Here is a 22,809-nt window from a genome sequence, read left to right as displayed (position 1 = left end):
TTTATATAAGGCAGCAATGAGCAACCTGTGCTTAGCAGATGTGCCAGCTTAGCAAGGTTTAAGTTAGTGCTGAGATTTTATTATAAAATCCACAAATACTCCAAAGGCCTGATATGCATCTCTTGGCATAATGCTGCAGTTACATTTGTGGAATTAGCCACAGCACATTCTCTCTGAAGTGCAGCATGCATGCCAGCAGTTCTGGTTACTGCAGCCATTTCTGTAACAAGCTACCTTGCTGCAGTAAATCACTGCATCACAAAGGGTGGCTGTGGAAGGCTTGGCCATGTGGCAGAGAGCAGAGGTGGTTTTGCTTGCTTCTATCTGCAAACAAATTGTATTTTATCACTGTATTTTTTATGGGAGCAGTTGTTGCACTGAGATGACAAAATATTCTACCTTTGCTTCTGAATGAGAGATAAGAGTTTATTGCTTTAAAACCTGTTTTAAAAAAATACATGCATCTCCCTGTCCCCAGAAAATCCAGCTTCAAGTCACTTAGTGAAATTTGACTCCTTCCATTGCTATTAAAAATTTAGGGTAAAGCATTCAAGACAGTGTGGCATTTATTAGAATGTCATGCCAATGATAATCACACAGTGCTAAACAATAATATTGGATCTGGCCTGTTTTGTTGATTTGTTTTTCTAGACTAAACTAGTTATTTTTTAAATCTTATGGGAAATATTGGTTAAATAATTTTAATGCATTTGTAAGGTTCTCACATAGGAAATTATTTCATGAACATTGAGTAATATTGAGACAGAGGCAAAATGAAATGGTTCTTCTGCTTCCTCCCAGGGGTGTATTCCTAGGGGAATGTTGGAGGTTTTAGTGTTAAATTCCTAAAAAGGAATTTAACTCATTGTGGCTTTAATACCAAACAGAGGTGTGAAAGAAAAACAAAATCCTTTAGGAAATCAGCCTTTTTATATCTTAGTTTCAGATGGGAGTTTTAAAACAAAAAATCCCCAAACGTGGATGATCTCTATCAATGTCCTGGTGTATGGGCAGCGAGCTTCTGGACCAAAATCAGTGTTTAAATCATGTTCACACCACTTCTGTGTTGCTGAGGCAGCACAAGGACACACAGGAGGAGCTGGCTGGCAGCTGGGAGAAACCAGCACAAACATCCAGGCAGGCAGGCAGCACTTGAAGGGCAGGAAAGCAGAGAGTGCCCAGGATTTTATCCTCTGTGTGGGTGAGATCCCTGCTAACAGCAGCTTGGCCCTGCAGGGGTGGATGATGGTGAGGACATCCCGCGGGAGATGCTGATCGGGATCTACGAGCGCATCCGCAAGCGCGAGCTGAAGACCAATGAGGACCACGTGTCCCAGGTGCAGAAGGTGGAGAAGCTCATCGTGGGCAAGAAACCGGTGAGTGCCCTCTGCTCTGCCATGGGGCACGGGCAGGGCAGCACGCTGGGCTGCTCCCCTCCACAGACTGGCCCACGAACGGCAAAGGGCAGAAAATGTCAGAATCATTGCCTATAAGGCTGTCTTAAATTCTGGAGTGTCCGTGCAGATGAATTTTGGTTTTGCAGTCATGGGTGATATGATGACTTTAGAAGTCTTAAAATGCTTTATTGTGAAGCTTTACAGTTCTGAAATACCTGCATTTTAGGCAGTTCTCTTGTTTATTTCTAAAGAATCAAAGTGATTTGTTAATGTGATATTGTAGAGAACCGTATTTCAAAATGTGCACTGTCAGTTATGGCTCCATAATTTACATGAGTAACAGAGAAGTTCTGTTCACATCAGCATCTTTGTCACCTGCTCAGCTGCCTCCATGCCCTGGGATTTGTAAGGGGACATGGGGTCATTTTATCTCAGGACATATCTGGAAATCAGGTCCCGGGGATTCTGGTGCTGCGTTTGAGCATCCAAAGATAGGATTGTTGGGAAAAGTCCTGAAATATTTTGCTATATAAATGAATCTTCAAAGCATCTCTTGGAAAAGGAGAGCAAAAAGAAAGGCCACAGCATTTTGCCTCCGAATGTGGATCTCAGGATTCTCCCTTTTACAGTTAAAGGGTTTTGAACTGTAATCTCTTCTCAGACAAGCCTTAGTCAGGGGAAGGGGGAAGGGAATGAGGGACCACCAAAAATCTAATTTTGGTCTGCTTCCAGTAAAGAATGTACTGAGGAGATCTCTTTGAAGAAGCAAAGGAAAGAAAGCAAAATTTTTACAAAAGCTTGTATCTGTTTTTGAGAGGAAGGGAAATAAATATTCTGAAGTCAGTACTCAGGCACTTAATATGAAATTTTGTTTCTGTAATTGGGGATTTAGGTTTATATATAGGCTTCTGTGGGAGATGCTTTTTTCCATGTTTCTTTTTTTATTCAGACATGTGGCAATTAAAATCGTAAAACTAATCCTGACCTTGTAAATTAAATGGGATTAAGAAAACAATGCCCTTGGTGGTGTCCTAGCTTGAAGGATTCTTCTGGTGGGAGACTTTTTAACTGTGTGCAAGGAATTTAGGGGAACAGGCAAGAGTCTTTATTGATAGCTCTATTTGTTTTTACTTTATAGGCATTTAGTCATAGTCAGAGCGTGCCGTATTTACTTGCTATGATACAGTTCTGTGTTTCTCTGAAGTTTAATCAACTTGTATGTGTCTTTCTACTGTAGATTGGATCTCTGCACCATGGACTTGGTTGTGTAGGTATTTCTTTCCTACTCCTTCAAAATTTATAGTCGTTGTAACTGGCAGCATTTTCCTAAACTGGAAATAAGACATTCTGTTGCATTTTAAAATTTTAAATTACTGATGTTCTTTCAGGCAACATTTTTGTTGTGTTATAGTAAAAACTCTCAAAAGTATAAAGATTTTCTTAAAAATCTATTTCCCAGAGGCTGCCTGATTTATTGCCAAGTGTCTTCTACACCTTTTTAGTACACTTTTTATTTATTTGAACTGTTAGCATCCCTGTAGAAATTAGCCAGTAAAGAATAAACAAATAATTAAAATCACAGTTTGCACCTCATCTTCCCCCCTGAGCTGTGGTGTGCTGATTCTTTCTGGTCCATTTGAGAATTGAATGATACTCTGGAAAGATACTGCCAGTTGAAGTTCACTTCTGAATGGTAGATGAACATTGAAAATATTGATTCCAAATTTAAATTATAGGCATAGTCAGTAATAAAGATAAACTGTTCTTATAATTCACCAGTTTATGGATTTCTCTTGGTGTTGTTAACAAGCTCTCATCATTTGCATTTGAAAGAAATTAAGTCTCATTCGTCAGCTTCAGAGACACCTTCAGCAGACATTTCCAATAAGAAAATGGAAACTCAGTCTTGATTTTCTTGCTGGCTTGAGAAAATAAGACAGATTGAAAATGAATTTGCTTTGTCCTGATGTCACCATTTTCTTGGTATTAGGGAATGAGCAAATTGAATTCACTTGGTGGCTGATAAAAAGTAACTCACAGCACCTCACAAAAGCTAAACTTGCTTTGCATCCTTTCTTCTAAAGATAATAAAAATGCTCCTAGAAGGAACTTTGATGAAGTTTGAGTGTCCTGCAAGTTTGTGGCATAAATTCTTTATGTTCCTGTTGTTGGTCCTTTGATGAAAAGGTCTAATGGGCTTAGTGGTAAAAATATTTGAAGTGTTAAAGAAAAAAGATTCTGTGTATAAAAAATGCTCTTTCTTGGCTAGAAGTTGTTGTATGAACCATGAATTTTTGTATTATTGCAGGTGCTCTCTCTCCCCCACCGGAGGCTTGTTTGCTACTGTAGGCTGTTTGAAGTTCCAGATCCAAATAAACCTCAGAAGCTTGGATTGCACCAACGAGAAATATTTTTATTTAATGATCTTCTCGTGGTATGTATTTCCAGGCAGAGAAAATGAGGTATTCAGAAATCCTGTCTCCATGAAATTAAGTACATGAGCATTCCTAAAAATAAATATCTGTTATCCTGTGTTCCAACAATCCTGGGATGATTAAGAGATTTGTATCTTAATTTTTAAAATTCTGTATAATTTGCTTTTAAACTGAAGTCTTTTATTAATGGCTGCACTCTGCAAGAAGGTATTTGATGCAGTAGCTTTTCCTACAGAGAAAAAAACCTCACCTCCATTTCACCCATTGTCCTAAAGGATCAACAGATACATCATTTATTCCATGAATAATGAATTCAAGGTACTTGTGGAAAACCAAAATTGCATCCTACTTTGTGTTCCCCAGATATTCTATGAACCAGATCTGTTTGTGCACTGAAATAGGATCTGTTGAAATAGATTTTACAGTTGACTTTACTTTTTAGTGTGCATTTACCTTCCCAGACTTTAACTTGACCCAGTCTTTTGAAAAGCAGACACACAGAACTCAGGACGGCTTGGAATTATTTGGTTGATTTACTCTTAAAAATAGGAAAATTTGTTGCACTCCATTTGGAATGCATTTGGTTGTTACCTGAAAACTCAGAACAACACCAAATATTTCATATTTTGTTAGGAAAAAGGCACATCTCATCTACACAGTTTTACTGTGTGTTTTTTTGCATACCTGAAGACCTTAAAACCAGGAATTAAAAAAAAAAAATTAATCCTTTTGCTTCTGAGTATAAACTAGGAGCTGTAAATGGGAGCTTGAGTGGAAACTGATGGAACATTGTTTTCTGCTATTTTTTATTACTTACTCAGATATCAGTAGTTCTATCAAACTGTTTGGGGAATAATACAGACCAAATTGGTCAGTGTGGTAACACCTAAATCTGGGGGCTTTAAGGATAACTTAAATGTGTTTTCAGTTTTTGCTAGCACAGAAAGGATGCATGGTTATTTTTGGTTTTGGAATTTCAAGAAGTAGAGTTCTGGACGAAAAAACACAAAGGCTTTGTGTCTGGATAAAATATTAACCCTTCTGCTGTAGAGGGATGATGCTGCAGAGCTTTGTTTTTTTCAGCTGCATTTTAAAAACAGGAAAAACAAATGACAAGTGCATTTTTTCTGACAGATTTATAACATTCTTTTAATTAAATGTTTTCTCTTATTCTAATTCATCAGAGCAATAGTTTTCTACAGGCACATTTGGTAGAATGAGTATTTCACTTTGTTTATCTGATACCTTTCAGGTGACCAAGATTTTTCAGAAGAAGAAGAACTCTGTTACATACAGTTTTCGACAGTCCTTTTCCCTCTATGGAATGCAAGTTCTTCTCTTTGAGAACCAGTGTAAGTATTTCCTCTCTTTTTAGAGGACCACCTTGTTTATAAATAAAACAAAAATGGTGTAAGTGAAACAGATTGACAGTGCTTGATCCTGAGTTTAGGAATAAAATTGCTCTGGATTTAACTTTGTTCTAAAGTTTTAAAACATGATGCTGTCAGAATATAAACCAGAGTTTTTTGGTTGTAGTCAGGAGCCCAATCTCCCCAAATGTGTTTGTGATTACCTGTAAAGAATAAAAGGATTGCCAAGAAACAAACACATCAGTTGCTGAGTCAGTGGTTCCATTAGCTGGAGCTGAGTGATAATAAGTAATGACTCTTATAATGATATCTGTAATTCAAAACACTATTTAATTTATTTTCCTGATTTATGACTTAACTTTGCCTAGATAATATATGCTACCTCAAATTTAAATACAAAGCATAGACTTTCTGACACCTTTTGTTTATGTCTCTTACAATCTCCATCAGTCCAATATTCTTTTGATCTTTAGGGCTTCTCAGCAGACAAAAACCAAAATAATTTGCTACAATCCTGTTTCTAAGCCCAACTACAGCACGAGTGCTGACAGCAGAGCAGAGTTGTTGGTATGGTACACAGGGAGACAGCCTCACTGAATTCATGGTTTATGACCAAAACTTCACCCCTGATAGCAGCTCTGTAGCCCACAGATTATTTCTGTGCTTACACATGTACTCTCTCTTTTGTGAGCACATTATATGATATAAAATTTCAGTTGTAGTTGGGAAGGCCAAATACATCTATCCTGGATTCTACTAAAAATAGAAGGATTTATAATTCTCTGATGCCATATTAAATAAAATATATTTTAAAAATAAAGCATGCTAAGTAGAAACACTAATCAAATACATTTAAAAATATCTTTGTTGAAACAAGAAGTAAAGGATTGGATTCCTCCCAGGGAACTGGAGGCATTTTAACTGAGGCACTTCAGGAGGGCTTCTGAATTCACTTCATTGAATCAGTGAGCAGACTGTACTCTAATATTGGTGCCTCTCGGGTGGGATGCACAATTTTCCAATTGGGAAAGAGAAGTATTTGTCCCCTTTGATTTGTAAAATTCAATATTCTGCGTCTCCCCTGTCCCTAGCAAGCTTTGGGCTGTTTTGTCCAGAGCCATCAGTAACTGTGTGGAGCAGCTGTTCCCTGGTTGCAAGGGAATAAAAGTCAGTGTTGCTAAAGCAGAAGTAACAAAAATATTGGTTTGGCTGCTGGTGATGTTGAACAAATTACTGGCACTGGTGATAGAAAAATTTACTTTTAATGATAGAAGTCAATTATTTTGAGGGATGGATGAGCTGCAAAAGGGGAAACAATGTCACATATCTCTAGTAAATAAATAGGCCATATGGGAAGCATATTTTCCATTTTCAGTCAAAATCACTAACAAAATATAGAGGGGGAGCAGATCACTTAGGAGACAGTGAGACTGAAACCAAGAAATACTGATGTGAGGGTTTCCTGGTACCTGATCAATACACTGCAGAGAAGTACCTCTGGTAATAAAATACACGTGTTTGTTACATGGAAATTCCTTCTTGGCTCGTGTGTGGGGCAGCCCTGGTGACTTTGGGCTTGCCAGGTTTCCTTGTTTGGTTTTGTAAACATTTTTATTCTTTCCCCTGGAGTGGTGCAGAGCTGTTTGCTGCATTCCCTGTGCCAATGTTCCCAACATCCCACCTGAGCCTACCCAGCACTGGGACCTTTTGGCTGTTCTTCTGCATGAGGTGTTGACAGCAAATCCCAGCAAAACTCCCAAATCCTTCTTCCCTCCTTCCCCTCAGGACCATTTGAGCCTCGGGGTGGTTGGTCTGTTTTCCCTGAGGATTGTAAAAGGACTTGCTTCACTTTTAGTTGCATCTTTGATCTGGGAGTTTAGGTATCCTAAAAAAGCCAAAGTGAAGGTACCCTAAAAAAGCCAAAGTTAAGGTATCCTAAAAAAGCCAAAGTTAAGGCATCCTAAAAAAGCCAAGCACATGCACTGGTTTCTTCAACAAGCTGAAGTCTTGTTGAAACCTCATGGCTTTGAGGGAGGGGAGTGCCTCTCTTCATGTGCTGGCTCTTGAGCGAGGAAGGGAGGTTTCAGTGCATGGGAGCCCTTGAGCTTGGGGTCAAATACTGAAGTAAATATTTGAGAGCTTTAGCAAACCAAGAGGTGAAGGCAGCTGAGTAAAAGAAAATATTGTGTTAAAATGCACAAGTTGAGGTTTGTTGACACCCCATTGCTCCAGGTCTGTGCTTCAAGCAAAGACTGATTTGTTTTCTACAGCAGAACATATTTTTATTCTGAGTATCTTTCTGTAAATGAACCTTCTATCTCAGCCAGGAGGTATTTTTGACCAGCTGTTAAAACTTCAGAAGTACACCTAGAAAAGAGGCAAAGACAGTTTCCTGAAACATCTGCCTTTTATTAAAATATGGGTCATAATATGGGTCAAAAGAAGGGTGAAAAAACCAAATCAGTCCTTTTACTTCTTCAGTATGTGATTTCACAGATAGGTTGAATTTCATTTTAAAGAAAAAAAGGAAAGTAGCATGTACAGGGAGCACAATCCAATAGGAAATACTAAATCTGTACCTGTTTGTGTGTCAACTCACCTGCAAATGGTGAGTTAAAAGTGAAAGATAATTTGTAGCACTTGAAGTGTCTCAAGTAGCCTTTACACTCAGCAAAACTTTGGTCACAAGTGGGCAAGGTAGGTCGTGGGATCTGTTCCATGAAAAAAACTTAACCCCTTAGATTTTTGCTTTTTTTTCCTACTGCTTTTGATATATATTACATATTGTGCCTTAAGGATAGCAGCTACATAAAGATATCTCTCAATATTTGTTCAGTATTTGACAGTTAGGCTGTTCCAATGTACCTTAGGGATTCTTATTCTAATTTTATGCTGTCAGACTTTTGTTTCTCTGACTTCGTATTCTCTGTGGTAATATTACTAAAAGCTTTCCATTTTGGTGGGTATTTTTATTAAAATAAAAGTAATTGTATTAGTCAGAGTTTAGTTCTTCTTGCCTTTTTCTTCCAGATTATCCCAATGGCATTCGGCTCACGTCAGCTGTTCCAGGGGCAGATATCAAAGTACTCATAAATTTCAATGCACCAAATCCTCAGGACAGGAAGAAGTTTACAGATGATTTGAGGGAATCAATTGCAGAAGTTCAAGAAATGGAAAAGCACAGAATAGAGTGTAAGTACAAAGGTACATATAATGGAGCATTTTCCAGCTAATCAAAATAATAAAAAGTAATATTATCCTTGGAAAATCTAAATTTTAAATTAAAATTACCATTAATAAAAAGTGTAAGAGTATAACATATTAGAACTCCTTAAAAGTTCAAAATAATGTGGGTTTTTCTGTGACTTTATCTCGAGAAGGAGGAAAAAGCCAATAATGCCTTAAGCCCCAGCTGAGTTCATTGACTACTATTTACTGCAGTGTAGCTGCAGTGGAATTTGTCTTGGACAAGCTGCAAATAACAATGGACAGAGGAGAGCTGGGTCTGTGATTTGTAGCATAAATTACAGGAAGAATTTTAAGGATAATTTGGACAGAAGAGAACTGGGTCTGTGATTTGTAGTATAAATTACTGCAGGAATTTTTAGGGATAATGTAGACAGAGGACAGATGGATCTGTGATTTGTACTATAAATTCCCATAAGAATTTTAGGGATAATGTGGACAGAGGAGAGCTGGCTCTTGTGATTTGTATCACAAATTACAGCAGGAATTTTAGGGGCAATTTACCTCGCACTGAAATTCCCAATGATGGCCCTTCCAGTAAGCTTCATTGAATTTTTCTTCATTTCCGTGTTGCAATTCCTGTAGTCAATAAGGAACTCGTGGTTCAAACTGATACATTTTGCTGGTAGTCCTGTGAGTGTCTGAAGATGAAATTTTATCCCATTTTCCCAAAAGAGGCCCTGCTCCACATCCAGCTGTGGGTAGAGGGGTGAAACTCCCTGTGGGATGTTCTGGGCTGTTTCGTGCCCGCAAACAGCACTGTAGAAACCCCCGTGTGTGTTGCAGCCGAGCTGGAGAAGCAGAAGGGCGTGGTGCGTCCCAGCATGTCGCAGTGCTCCAGCCTGAAGAAGGACTCCGGGAACGGGACCCTGCCCCGGGCGTGCCTGGACGACAGCTACGCGGGCGGCGAGGGGCTGAAGCGGAGCGCGCTCAGCTCCTCCCTGCGGGACCTGTCCGAAGCAGGTAAGGGCTGCCTCTCCTCCCCGGCTCCTGCATGCAAAGCTGCCTCCACCTTGCCCACCAAGCCCAGCTCGCTCTGGGCCTCCACAAATAGCAGTGGTGGAATCTTACACTTCCAAATAGCTCCTTACTCCCCTTCTCGGCTCGTGGTTAATTTCTGTTTGGTTTTTTTTGGTTATTTTTGGGTTTTTTTACCTTTGTTCTGTTAAGCGGCCACTGTTTGAAAGTATTAAAGCTGTTGTAGGTTGCTATAGAAACTTTAAAAGGACAGTGAAGACAGAGGAAAAATTGTAAGTTTTTAATAAAACAGAAGTGACTGACTTGTGCTAGAAGCAATTCACTTGGTTTTCCTTTCTTTTTTTTCATCGCCTTTGCTTTTTTCCCCCTCTTAGAGTAGGCCTAGAAAGGGAAGGAAAGCTCCTGGTCTCTGTGCAACGAGCGCTTTCTGTGTACTCTGTGCTCAAGTGTACCTGTGTTACCGCCTCGATGAATGAAATTGAGTGAAGCCCTACTAAATTCTGTCTAGAGCTGTGTAACACCAGTATGCCCCTGCTCCTCCTTTCTGGTTCTGTAACTCAGACACAGTTCCTAATTCTTGCAAAAAGAGGTTGTTGTGAAGTACTCTTTGCAATAGAACCAAAGAAGCCCTAGTGGACAAGGATGCTGATAACCCACAAAGCCACTGATGTGTCTTAAGTATTATTAACTGATTAAAGACTGGAAAGCAGTGGTGATATGATTTTTTAGCCAAAGCAAGCCAGGGGAAGTTGGGCATGTTTTTATTTGATGGTTTGCCTCACACCTGGCATAGCCATGTAATCTTTCAGTGTTAAAGATTCCTGTCACTGACAAGAACTCTTATCTGAACACCATGTCCACTATTCAGAAAGTACTTCCAGAGATAGTAGCAACTCTAATTTTTTTTAATTATTTGGTTTTTAGTTCATAGGCTGTGTTGCATACTCTGCTTTGTTCTTTCAATTGCAGTGATGATGTCCAGTGTAGTCATAATTTCAATATTCTGTGTATCTTTAGTAGTAGACACTACTTACCTATTTCCTTTTATTTTTTAACTAAAGAGGAGACTTTAGCTATGCTGCAATAAATAAAATTGTTGTAAACTGAAATGATAGCCTGTGTTTTGTGGGTATATGTATGTGCATACAAATATGTAGAGAGTGAGCTCTTTCAATTCTTTTCTTCTCTGTTTAGGCTTTCATACTCACATCTCCATGTGCTTCATTAAAAAGACTTAGGCCCTTGATCCAAAATCAGACTGAAGTTGAATATTGGTGCTTGCTTGTCTCCAGTGGATTTTAGATCAAGCCCTAGTCTTCACCACTCTTATCTCTCAGATTTGAAGATACTTCATCTTTTTCTGTTGTTTTGGTTTTATTTCATTAGAATGAGAACTACCATATTGTTAATATGTGAGTTCAGTGGGTATCTGTACCCCTAAATGTGATTTCTGATTAATTTTTTCATTCCATCAGAATTACTCATCCCTCTCTTTCAAACACTGCCATGTATTTGAATTCATATTATGGGTTTAATTCAACAAACCAGCATTTGTAATCACAAACACATTTCACAGGGCATGCCTACAACTGGCATGCTTGTTACTGAAGATAACCTTTTTCCATGACAAAAAGTAGAAATCACTCACAGACTGCAGGGTTTATCAATGAGTTTGTTAAACCCAACTAAACTTAATTTTAACTTGAAATAACTGAGAATTATGGAGAGCTTCTGTTTGGTCTTGTGCAGTGCAACCAACTTGAGAAACAACCAACCTGTTATTTGCTTTGTTCTTTGGTGGAATGACTTCAGGGAGGTGATCCGTATCATTCTGCCTTCTCTCAGGGGATAGCTTGCATGTGAGGCTAATTTATTTTTAATGTGGGAGAGGTGATCCATAGAAAAGCAAAGAAATCTCTTTCAGTTAGGAAGATACTGCACCTCAGTGTTTATCCCATATTAAATTGCTTCTCTAAAACAGGCCTGAGTTAGGTTCCCTCAAATCTTTTGTGGATGAAGCGCAGGATGAACAAGGAGGAGGAACAGGACTTTGTGGGCCTGTAGGAAAGTGGATTTTTAGAGAGACCTTTCTACATTGAATCAAAAATAAATCTAACAAACGTGAGAAAATGACCTGGTTGCATATTTATGCAGGAAGGCAGGTAAATGTCCAGTGAACATTGCAAACTCAAAATTTTAACTGTTTATTCAGTGAAGGGAAATGTGACTGAACAGCATTTGGCTGCACAGATACTGACACAACTATTTAAGAAAATAATCCACTGCTGTCCCCCAGACATCCCAGTAAATGGAGGCTGTGGAAGTGACTAAATTTCTGAGTGACAATTCAGCAGCTTCTGAGATCTAGCAAATACCCTGACTGATTCTGCCTCCTAAGCTGGGAATGCACAGAAAAGCAGGATGTGTCCATCAGGAATCCTTTCCTGAGAGTGTTTCCATGCCTTGGCCACAGCAGCTCAACTCCCAGCTGTGGGAAGGGTGTGCTGAGGATCTCTTCACTGAGAGATGCTGTTGTTCCGTGTGCATTGACAGTTCTTTCCATGGAATATAAAACAGAATATGACATCCGAGTGTTCCAAGATGCGAATATGTCAAAAATATTTAGGGCTTTTTTTTTCTCTAAAGATAAATGTATCTTTTTATTGCACATTCTTGAGCTGGAAGAACTGAATTTATTTGTTCCAGACTTTGAAATTCTTAATTTATATAAAAATATTAGAAGCCAGGCAAATTTTAATGAATCTAAAGCTGAGTTTTATGAGTTTACGGAAAGAAGGGAAAATTATGGTGTCGCCTCATGGCCACTGTTCCACAGGAAGAATGATTTGGTCACTAAAGCAGAGCAGGAAGAGTTGGACTGGTTGTGTTTCCCATTCTGTTTCTCCCAGAAACAGTCCCATTGGACTGATTTTAGGTTCTTCAATTTGAATTCCAGCCACTTTGAGTTGCTGGGGGACCCAGTGCTTTTACATTGAGTTTACAGTGGAATTCAAACTTTATTCCCACATCCTAACCTGTAAGGTGGGAGTAATATTTACACATTGAACTGGTTTAAAAATTGTAGTTTTCTTGTTTGCCCCAGTACTCCACAGCTGGCACAGCCAGGTAGTACTGCCCAGGTGAGGGTGGTACAGTGGTTCCTGTTACTGGGAGCTGGGCTTGTCTAAAACAGCCACAGACCAAAAAAGATTACTGCAAAATCAAAACAAAACCAAAGGTATTTCCAGGATTAAAATAGTTCTGTTTCAGTGTGAGATCCTAAGATTGTACCTGTTTCACACAGAAACAAGCTGAAAATGTGAAGGTGGCAAACAGTACTTTCCCCCTCAAAAGTGGTCTCTCCAATCATTGGAGAGAGTAATTTAACTTAAATTTAACTTAAATTTAACTTAAAACTTCTTTCCAAGATTTCTCCCCCAAGACACTCAAAGCCAAATCATAATACTAAATCGTAATATCAAATCATTGCTAGTGTTTAGCTATCAGTTATCTCACGGGCCCAGAAGAGTTTCAAGAACTACAGAGCAGGAGTGAGAAATATTTCCATGTACTGAGCTGATCTGCAGCCTGAGCTGTGAGATCACCACACATCCTGTGATGTGTCCTGCATAGATCCATTCTGCAAGGTGCAAAGGCCTTTATTAATGAAGCTCAATATTCTTTTGGCATGGTTGAGTTTGTAAAAATCTTGTAATCACTTCATATCTCTACTAAATTTGAAATATTCTTGGCCCCATATAATGCATGTTCATATATGGGACATACACTTGCGTAAGTTGAAGATATTTCTTACAAGGAATATTCATATCTAAGAGATAAGGTTAAATTAATTGAAATTTATTTTTATAAATTAAAGTCCACTCTAACATCCTTAAAAAAATTAAAGTAAGCTTAATATATTAAGCAAAACTAATCTTCAGATTTGATAAATACCACCTTGCTTTGTACCACAGCTACTAATTATCCTGCCAGTAGATGCTTGGATGCAGTTCTAGTTTAGATTTTCCCTGAGCTGCATGTGAAGGCTGGAGCTCCAGGGAGGCATTTCTGCGAGGGGATGCTATCCCAAAGACCAGGGAACAGTCTGGAATAAACACACATTGGCAGGGGGAATGCTCCAGGGGATTTACTGAGTAAACCCACCAACACTGCATGTCAGCACAGAATCGGGATCAATTTGTTTTTAAGAAAAAGAACGAAGCCTCTGTACAGCAGTAGTGCCTATCTGAGGGAAATTGCAGGCATTTAAAGTGGATTTTTCTGTTTGTTCTTGGCTTTGCAAGTACTACTTTGCCCTGGAGTTATTCTGAGCAAAATTCCATCTGTCGCTCTCTGTCCGTATTTACTGTGTCCATGGTTATTTGATCAGACTGTGACTTCTGCCATATGCAAAAGGCATTGGATTGTTGTGTTTTCCTTCATTTTTGGCCACGTTTAATGCCCCGTGTCAGCTCTCAGTCTTATTTGCAACCCTGACTGCTAAGTTCCGAGGTGGCTGCCGCAGTGTGTTTGCATCAGCAAGCAAGAGTGGTTGGAGTGTTAATCAGTACTAATCCCATTATCAGAGCAGAAAAATATCAGACCTGACTAGGACTCAAAAAAAGGGATGAACAAACCCAGTTTTTCTTGGGGGGACTCATAAGATAGTACAGTTCTGCTTTGGCTGAGGCTAAAACTGCAGCAGGAAATGAAGCAGTGAGCTTTTGACAAAGAGCCCATCCAGGGGAATTGTTCCAAATCCCAATGAATTTCACAAGTCAAACACAACACCTTGACCACAAATGCCTTCCCCTCAATTTAATGTTACTGCAGAGGGGGTTGTACTGGGGAGCAACTCTTTTTAAGAGGGGAGAATGTTCCAGTAGCCTGGAACTGTAGCTCTTACAAGAAACTTTTTTCAGGGTAGTGTCCTGTGACCAGCCAGGTCAATGTTATGCTTGTAAATCCAGCAGGTGGTAGTTTTTGATCATCCTGATCCTTTGGGTAGTCTGAATTGCCCTCTGAGCAGTCCCACTGCTTTCTAGTTCTGATCACAGGTGCTTTTGGGGTGTCTGTGATGAGGGTACATCATTAATTGGTTCAGTGATGCTGAAATCCACACATTCTTCCCCCAAAACTACCTCTCAGTGTAGAAGATTCTGAAGGCAGCCATGTGCCAATGCAGGGTGGAGATGGATATTTGGCCTTGCAGGAAAACAAGGAGAGAGTGCTGAGAAAGCTTTGGTTTCTAAAGCCCTGCAGATTTTAGGGAAGCTCTGAGCACCAGGAGGGCTCCTCAAAGCTCAGCTTTGTTTCTACACCCTGCCAGGAAAGTATTCTAAAACTTTGCAAAGCAAAGCTCCACAAGCTATCTTCTAAAAATCTCTTTCCACTGCAGCCAGATGCTATTTTCTCTGCTGTGAAGTGAGAAAGAAAATCTGGGATCCTCTATCCTATACAGCCACTGAGGTCTTCTGGCTCTTTAGGCAAACAGTCTGGAGTTTCACGTGTGGGTTTAGTCAAAAGTTTTTGCAATTTGAGACTGTTGGAGTACAAATCCAACATGCTTAAAGATAAAGCACTGCACAGCTAAACAAACAAAATCTAGCCATAATGTCAAGACAGATTCCAGATTTACTGATCAAAAATTAAGTTTAGTTTTTTATAAACCTCATGAAAGAAGATTGGATGAAATCCACTGAGGTTCAAAGCTGAAATTGAAATTATAAATTTGATAAAATGATAAAACCGATGAAGTGATAAAACCGATGGCCCTCACAGTGCCCCACACTGAAGTTCAGAATATTTCAACGTTAAATTTTGCATTTAAGTTAATGCCACCCCACAACTATATCTCAATGTTTAAAGAAAAAAAACCTTCATGGCCAATTAGATTCCAGGAAACCAAACCCTTTAAAATCGTTGCTGCTCAGCATCACAAGCGCAGCACTAAACCCAGCTGCCCAAACACCCCTACTTCAAGAATTGTGCAAATCACCAACAAAATAATCACCCCCCGCTCGTGTGAGCTGATTCCCAACAACACCACCGCCTCTCCAAATTACCACTGAACCCCTAGAAACGCAGGCAGGTGCAGGGAGTTGCTGACCCTGCTGGCCCTAAGCTGTGGGGCTGTGGGGCCGCGGCTCCTGGCGCCGGTCGTGTCGCAGTCTCTAATCTCTGCTGTTGCATGTCCTGGGCAGGCAAGCGTGGGCGACGCAGCAGTGCAGGATCGCTAGACAGCAATATGGAAGTAAGTAGGAAGTTCCTGATGTCTAGCTGGATGTGATGATGTGCATTTCAAACCTTTCTTTTATATACATACATATTTTTTTGCTCTTTTTTCTTCTAACATATATATATATATATATATATAACCTGCCTGCCACGAGTAAAATGCATGCCTAGGCTATTCGCTCTGTATTCTTCTAGCTTACAAAGCACTGACAGCTTGTTTTAGAGCAATGCCATTTTTGGTTTGAGCTAACCTTGTTCCCTTTGTTCCTGCAAGCATGGTTAAATGGATATGATGTGTCCTTTTGCCACCATTTCAGTCTGGTCCCAGCTTAAAAGCCCACTTGCTCTTTGTTACCAAGTACACTGTTCTTGCTGTTTGATATTTAGCTACCACTATTGACTGTCATGCTCAACCATCCCCATTGCTTATTTTCGAGTTCAATTGCTAAATGTATGCAGTCATGACACCATGGAATTGCAAGATAGGGCATGGGAGGATAAAAAAATTATTCAGATAGGTGAATTCAATGTGGATTTCATGAGATTTCATTCATCTTCAAACCATTTATATATACTGTTCATGTCTCTGAATTCAGCTTGCAGATTTTTTTTTTATTTTCTTTTTTTTTCTTTTTTGTGTTTGCTTTAGGTAGATTACAGTTTAAATCTAGCACACTTTGCCTAAGTACTATTGTGTCCCATAACTCTTTAAAAATACAAACCCCGAACTTCAGCAACTAAATTCCAGGCTAAATAATAGAGAATGTTGGACCACAGGTCAGAAAAATATAAGCACATAGAAATGTTAGTGGCAAAAATGGTATGGTTCCATTTAACACAAAATGCAGAGGTAGGCCTGAGAAGCAGCACTGTCATGTATAGTAGTGGAAAACTGCTATAAAGATTTAAATACCATTTTAAAATCTGAGCTGTAACTGTAATATTTGCTGCTGTGTGTTTAATTATTTAGGTTGCATTTAATCTAGCGCTTTTTTTTTTTTTTTTTTTTTTTTGTGGTAAAAAAGGAAGTATGGTATTTTTTGCAGTATTTTAAAATGTATTTTTCCTTTAAAAACACACTCGTAGGTCTTATATCATGTTACATTTCCGTGACATTTTTTTTTAATTTGAAGTCATATCACTTTATGTCAAAATACTGAGAGAAAATCACCCAATGCTTAACATCCTCTAAGAAGGGCATGAGTGCCCCATTGGCCACTTAGGGAAGGTGGAGATAAAATTTCCCCTAGAACTCTCTAATATAATCCACCCATGCAAACCCTAAAGGAGGAGTTTGTGGGTCAGTGTGAACTTTTTTTTTTTTTTTTTTTTTTTTAATTTTTTTTCCCCTTTTCGAACATTTCAAGATTTTTTTTTTTTAATTTTTATTTTCTATTAATTTCTTTTTAGGGGTCCATCATTAGCAGTCCTCACATGCGCCGAAGAGCTACATCAACCCGAGAGTGTCCATCTCGCCCTCACCAGACTATGCCCAACTCCTCCTCACTCCTAGGGTCCCTGTTCGGTAGCAAGAGGGGCAAGCCCCCCTCGCAGAGCCACGCGGCCGCGCAGACCCCGCACCACGCGGAGGGCGCGGCGGCAGCGCCGCACCCGCACCACGCGCCGTTCTGCCACCAGAACCCGCCGCCCTACCACCACCACCACCACTACCACCCGCCCCCGCACCCGCACCCGCACCAGTACCACCAGCACGGCCACGGCCACGGGCACGGCCCGTACCTGCCGCACGCCCCGCACCACGCCCCGCACCACGCCCCGCACCACCACGGGCCGCCCCCGCCGCCCGCCGCCTCCAGCACCAAGCCCAAACACAGCGGCATCAGCACCATAGTCTAGGCCTAAAGACCCTCCTCGTGACTCTAGTTCTAAACCCAGCTGCAAAGGCACTTAGAGGAAGCGACAAAATCACACCGTCAGTTTTTACCCAGGCCGTTTAATGAGCTTAAAGGCTTGCTGTTACTAAATAAAATAATTCCGGTTAGCCCAGGCCATACTGGTTTTACTTATCTACTGGAGAGATGTTCACCACCATCTGGTTAGTTCTTATTTCCAAACTTGCCTTGACAACGTGCTGCTTGCTGAATCTGAGGAAAGCTACCTTTTACACCAAATCCCTGGACAATTTTACACACATAATAAAAAGCTAGCCTATGGAAAAAAACAGGGGAAAAAGTCAGACAGAACCAAGTGTTGCATTCTTGCTCTTTTATTCTCAATGGGCAAAAAAAAATAAGTAGACCTGATATGGTTGATGAAAGTACGTAAGTAAACTTTATATAATATAAATATATACATATAAATATATATATATATATACTGTATAGTTAACATTTGTGCTTGGAAAGAAATTTTTTCAGTCCACAAAACTAGCAATATAGACTTTACAAGGAATTCCACTTACTTGATAGGACAGTATAATAGATGAATAGCATATGAAAGTAGACCAAAACCATTAAACGTTAGAAACCAATTTCAAACATTTCAGTATTTTCATCACAAGTCCCCTGGACTTGTTAAGATTTCTAAGCAATCATTACTAAATGTGCCAAGTAACATAGCATTTAAATGTTGTAGTCCAATACTGCTTTGTATAAATCCTTATTTTATTAACACGATGATATCATACGTAATCAGTATTAGAGCTGCCCTGCTATTTCAGGTAAGCAAACTAGTTAAGATGCAGTAATTATTCCATAGCAATGGAGAGTGCCCACCTATCAGGGGGCACCTCCAAGCATTGGTCACACAAGTTCTTAGACACTTTAAAGGCTGTGATAACTGTGAATTTACATGATCCACATTTCTTTTGTAAGCATATGGATTGAACAAGCACACGGGAAGAGTTCCACCAGGTGCATGTAAACACTGCAAAAACATTCATCTCAAACATGAAAATGGCAAACCTCCATCCTTCTCAGCTACTTTGGTTCCTGTTTACCATAATTGCTCATTTTTACCCCCAGTGAAGCTGAATTCTAGTCCAGAGTGTTTCCAGTGGAAGTGCTCTAAAACTTGAAGGTTTGTTTTAGAATTTAATATAGGGTTTTTATATATATATATATATATATTAAAAAAAAATTCAAAATCTGTAATTCCATGTAGCCATGTGTTAGCAATGAAGTGGCTTTACCATTTTTACTCATCACATTTGTTAGTTTGAAACACCCAGCACTCAGCAGGCTGAGTTTATGCTCAAACCCTCACTTCCATAGTCCAGTTAGTTGCAAGACATCACATAAAAATAGGCTGTGCTGTTGTTGCTTATGTGTTGTAACCAAACAATTTGCAAATTTCTCTACAATTTGTATCCCGAAATGCTGTACAAAGTTATCCATGGCACCTACTTTGTAGTTTCAGCACTTTGAGCCACTGCAAGGACTTAACACCTAAACAGTAGAGACAAAGGAATCACAACTGCAAAACTGTACCAGCCTAAAAGCAAACCTTGAAGAGGATGAGCAAAAAGTTCCAGTGAGAGATGGGTAAAAGTAATCACAGCTCCAACCAGTCGGGTTTCTGTGTAACAGAAAACAAACAGTAATAAAAGTGTCCCAAACCAGGAGGACATGGGAGCAACAGAGTGATTTGTCCTGTTGGCTTGCTCATGGCATCTCCAGCTTGGGGAGGATGGGAGAGGTTCAGTCATTTTTTCCCTTTCATACCATGGATACCACAATACCAGCAGAACTGCAAACTGAGCACTTTGTTCACCTCCACAGAGAGCAAATACAGCAATCTAGAGTTTAGCCTTTTGTTTCCAGCAGTCCACCTTTGTTTCACACATGTGCAATATGTTTTCCCCTTCTGCTCCTTCTCCTCAGAATGATCTCCATGAAAAGAAAACAAGTGATTATTATTTTCCTGTGTCACTCATTCTATTCTAAATTCTGCGGCTTACCTTAAGAGGGCTCGCCTGGGTCCCCTGAGGCTCTGTTCCTTGCAGTTTAAAAAATATATACTGTTCTTATAAGGGAAAGTAGAACTGTCTGCATGTCATCTAATGTTATTAGTGTGAGACTACACTCTACATATTGTATAATTGCAAAATATATCAGTGTTACTGTTGATATTAGTTGAAGTAAAGTGATAACATATTTCAATATGTAGACTTTTCTTCATACATCTGTACCAATAGTAGAGTCTAACTGTAATTTATAGGTTGTTCCAGAAAAGATGAAGAACCATTTAGGTGCAAACAGCTCTGAGAAACTGCATCTTTTAATTAAAACAGAGGTAAGAAAGCTCCTCTTCACTGGGTGATGGAGTCTGTACTTGTTTCAGATGCAGAGGCATAATGGAAATAAAATTCTGTGTATGGAATAAAGGCAGAATATGCAGTAGCAGTGGAGAGGAAAATCTGACTCACTGTGTTGATTAACACTGAAGATGTTAAATCTCACAGATCTGTGTTTGCTTTGTGTTTAAAAAACCCTTTCATTCATTTAAATTAGAGTTACATATAAATATTCTGTGCTTAAACAGTGAGCCACAGTTTAATGCCTGCCCACTGATTTTCCATGTGCAATCAATGTATTTGTGAACCAAAGTGTTGAGGAGATGTCACAAATGTGCATGCACAGAAACATTTCCACATGGTTCCATGGACACTGGGGAGGAGAATGTGCCTGCCCTGGGCGTGCAGGGAGTGTGAAATCACAGATCATTTGGAGGCTGGTTAGAAACCAAAACTGGTAACCTGAGAGCACAGGATTTGGAAACTCTGTTCTTGTTCTTTCAAGCCAAGGAGGAGAAACAGTGGACTTTACTTTTTTTTTTTTTCCCTAGTTTTTTTCTGTTTTGTTTCTTAGACTATGTGTTTCTATGTACTCCAACCAAACAAATGTGTCTTGGTGTCAGCACAAGTCTCCAGACCTTTGCTGCTTGTTTAGGGTCGTAGCAAAACCTCTCTGACTCCATCCTTGATCAACAGCTGCTTGGAGCAGTATGGGTCATGCCTAGAATAGGAGAATTCCAGCACTTAGCACTGCGTGGAGTTAAGAAAAGGAAATTAAATGAATTCTTCAGCCTGCAGACAGGAGTAGAATGGAGAGGGTTTTTTATCAGATACCATTGCCAATTACAAACTGGTACAGAACTGCATAGACTGACCGTGCTTCTCTCTTCCCATAAACGATGTGGCAAAGCACTAATGCTGATTTGGACAAATGAAAGGGAAACGTAAAGAATGAAGGTGTGGCAACAACAAAAAAAATCTTTTCTGGGACAACAATCAAATATATATTTGGGGTTTTTATTTTTTTAAGTTAAGAATGAAATGTAAAACAATGTAAAAAAACACAAAAAATCAAAGTTCATCCTAATATAATGTGCGTCTTGTATTGCTAAAAAAAAAAAGAGTCTAACATACAGTGTAGAATGATTTTCCCATCATGTACTGCATGCAGCAGAAGCCTCTTGTTTCTTGATAAAATGAGCTGAAAGACAGTCAGCAGATATTTAAACACTGAATCTCTAGATGTTGACTTGCTGTTCCATATGAAGCTGTGTGTTTTCTGCAGTTAAGCATGCATTTTGCTGTTCCCTTGTAAAATACCATCGCACTTCTTGACTGAAAAATGGATTCTCATGTATATATTCAAAGAAAAGTGGAACCAATAACAAGATTCAATTTGGAAAAGAGAAAAGGGGGTGGTGAAAATGGGACCAGTAGGGGGAATAGAGAATTCTCTAAATTGTACATAGAGTGTAAATTAGCATTACTATAAGTCTGCAGTCACTTTGAGGTTGCCTATCTCCTGCTAGGAACTTAAATCAGCTTTGAGTTGTATTAAACTGTTAGAATTAGGTCTTGAATGCAGACTCTTAAAGACTTCAAAAATCATTATGCTTACAAGAAGCTTCTGTTCTGGGGAGGCTCGAGACCCCTTTTGTAACTCTGGGGAAGAAAGGAGTGCTTTCATTTTAATATGCATTCTGTTTGTAAGTAGTAACAGACCCTATTGATGTAAAACTATAACTGTGATCATGTGGAGAAATCAAATAAATCATTTAAAACTCTTTGTTTCTCATTTCATGCAATCCAAGAGCTACAACTCTTCATATTTGAAATGAAGGAAATTCCTCCCAATGGTATCCTGGCCCCGCTGAGGCAGTGGGATTTGTGCTGCTCACTTCAGAGGGGCCAGGAACTGAGGATCAGGTGGAGGAGGTGGTGAGTGGAGTCTGTGACCCCTCCTCACTTAGATTGGTGGGGTAGTGCTGAAATAAATTGAGTTCTAGAGTTACTAAAGAGCAATTAATCCAACAGCCAGATGTGCAGACAGGGAGAGAGTGACTCCAGCACCCAGATGTGCAGACAGACAGGGAGAGAGTGACTCCAGCACCCAGATGTGCAGACAGGGAGGCACTGCAGAGGTCCTGGTGGACAGCTCCTAAATCCCTGGAGCCCCAGACAGTGCTGGCAGCTTTGAGACCTTCTGGCCCAGGGGCTGTGTGTCCAGCTGAGCCCAGGCAGCCTCAGGAGCTCCTGTCCAGGACACTTGTGCCCTGCCTGGGCAGGGCCCCGTTTGTCCTTTCCAGGGTCAAGTCCTGGGCTGCTCCGTGGGATCCCAGGAGCTGGCAGTGCCTCTGTGGCCACGGGCAGGGAGCCCCAGACCCCTCAGCCCAGCACTGAGTAAGTACTGCCCAGTTACTCCTTGTCCTCTGTTTGTGTGTCTGTTTCCAGCCCTGAAGGATCCTTTGCCACATGGGACCTTCCCAGTGTTTGAATTGCAGTTACACTTTGATAATCACCTGTGGGATATTCCATTGTGCCCTGAACTTGGTGCTGTCAGCCTTTCCAGGAGATTGTAGTGTGTTCTGGAAAGCCTGGCCAAGCTAATGCTCAGCTGTCAATTAAACTAAACACTATGTTTGCTTCTGTTTTCTACAAATTTTAGGAGATGCTTGAATTATTTTGTGGGAATAGTCAACTATGACCTCTTTCTGCTGTAATTTCAGGATGTGCATCTTCATCAATGATTTTTTTTTTGATAGGTAAGTACCCGCTTACCATCATCCTCTGTGCCACCCTCTGAGCTGTGGGACCCCTTTGAAGGTGACCAGTGCCTCTGTACCACAGAAACATCCTCTAGTGGAAGTAGAAGAATTTGCAGAGCTGTTCTT

General features: G+C 39.9%; 1 protein-coding gene across 8 annotated transcripts in view; it reads left to right on the top strand.

Annotated features, from left to right (window-relative positions):
* The window catches only part of IQSEC1 (IQ motif and Sec7 domain ArfGEF 1), a 278,474-nt gene extending 256,772 nt beyond the window's left edge, over nt 1-21,702 (top strand). For 7 of the 8 annotated variants that reach the window (XM_041399502.1, XM_041399500.1, XM_041399499.1 and 4 more), the window contains 8 exons: nt 1,237-1,376; nt 2,635-2,664; nt 3,706-3,831; nt 5,085-5,184; nt 8,233-8,394; nt 9,235-9,411; nt 15,630-15,679; nt 17,074-21,702. In XM_041399502.1, the coding sequence (XP_041255436.1) occupies nt 1,237-1,376; nt 2,635-2,664; nt 3,706-3,831; nt 5,085-5,184; nt 8,233-8,394; nt 9,235-9,411; nt 15,630-15,679; nt 17,074-17,520 (1,232 nt within the window). In that variant the 3' untranslated portion in view covers nt 17,521-21,702. The remainder of the gene's footprint in view (nt 1-1,236; nt 1,377-2,634; nt 2,665-3,705; nt 3,832-5,084; nt 5,185-8,232; nt 8,395-9,234; nt 9,412-15,629; nt 15,680-17,073) is intronic. The other variant, XM_041399507.1, reaches the window with a different exon arrangement.
* The last annotated feature ends 1,107 nt before the right edge of the window (nt 21,703-22,809 follow it).

This window comes from Onychostruthus taczanowskii, unplaced genomic scaffold (assembly GCF_017590055.1).
Source record: "Onychostruthus taczanowskii isolate IOZ18803 unplaced genomic scaffold, ASM1759005v1 scaffold162, whole genome shotgun sequence".
In the NCBI taxonomy this organism is placed as follows: Eukaryota; Metazoa; Chordata; class Aves; order Passeriformes; family Passeridae; genus Onychostruthus; species Onychostruthus taczanowskii.
The sequence above is the reverse complement of the archived record's forward strand: the minus strand, read 5'-3'. Positions and strand labels throughout refer to the sequence as shown.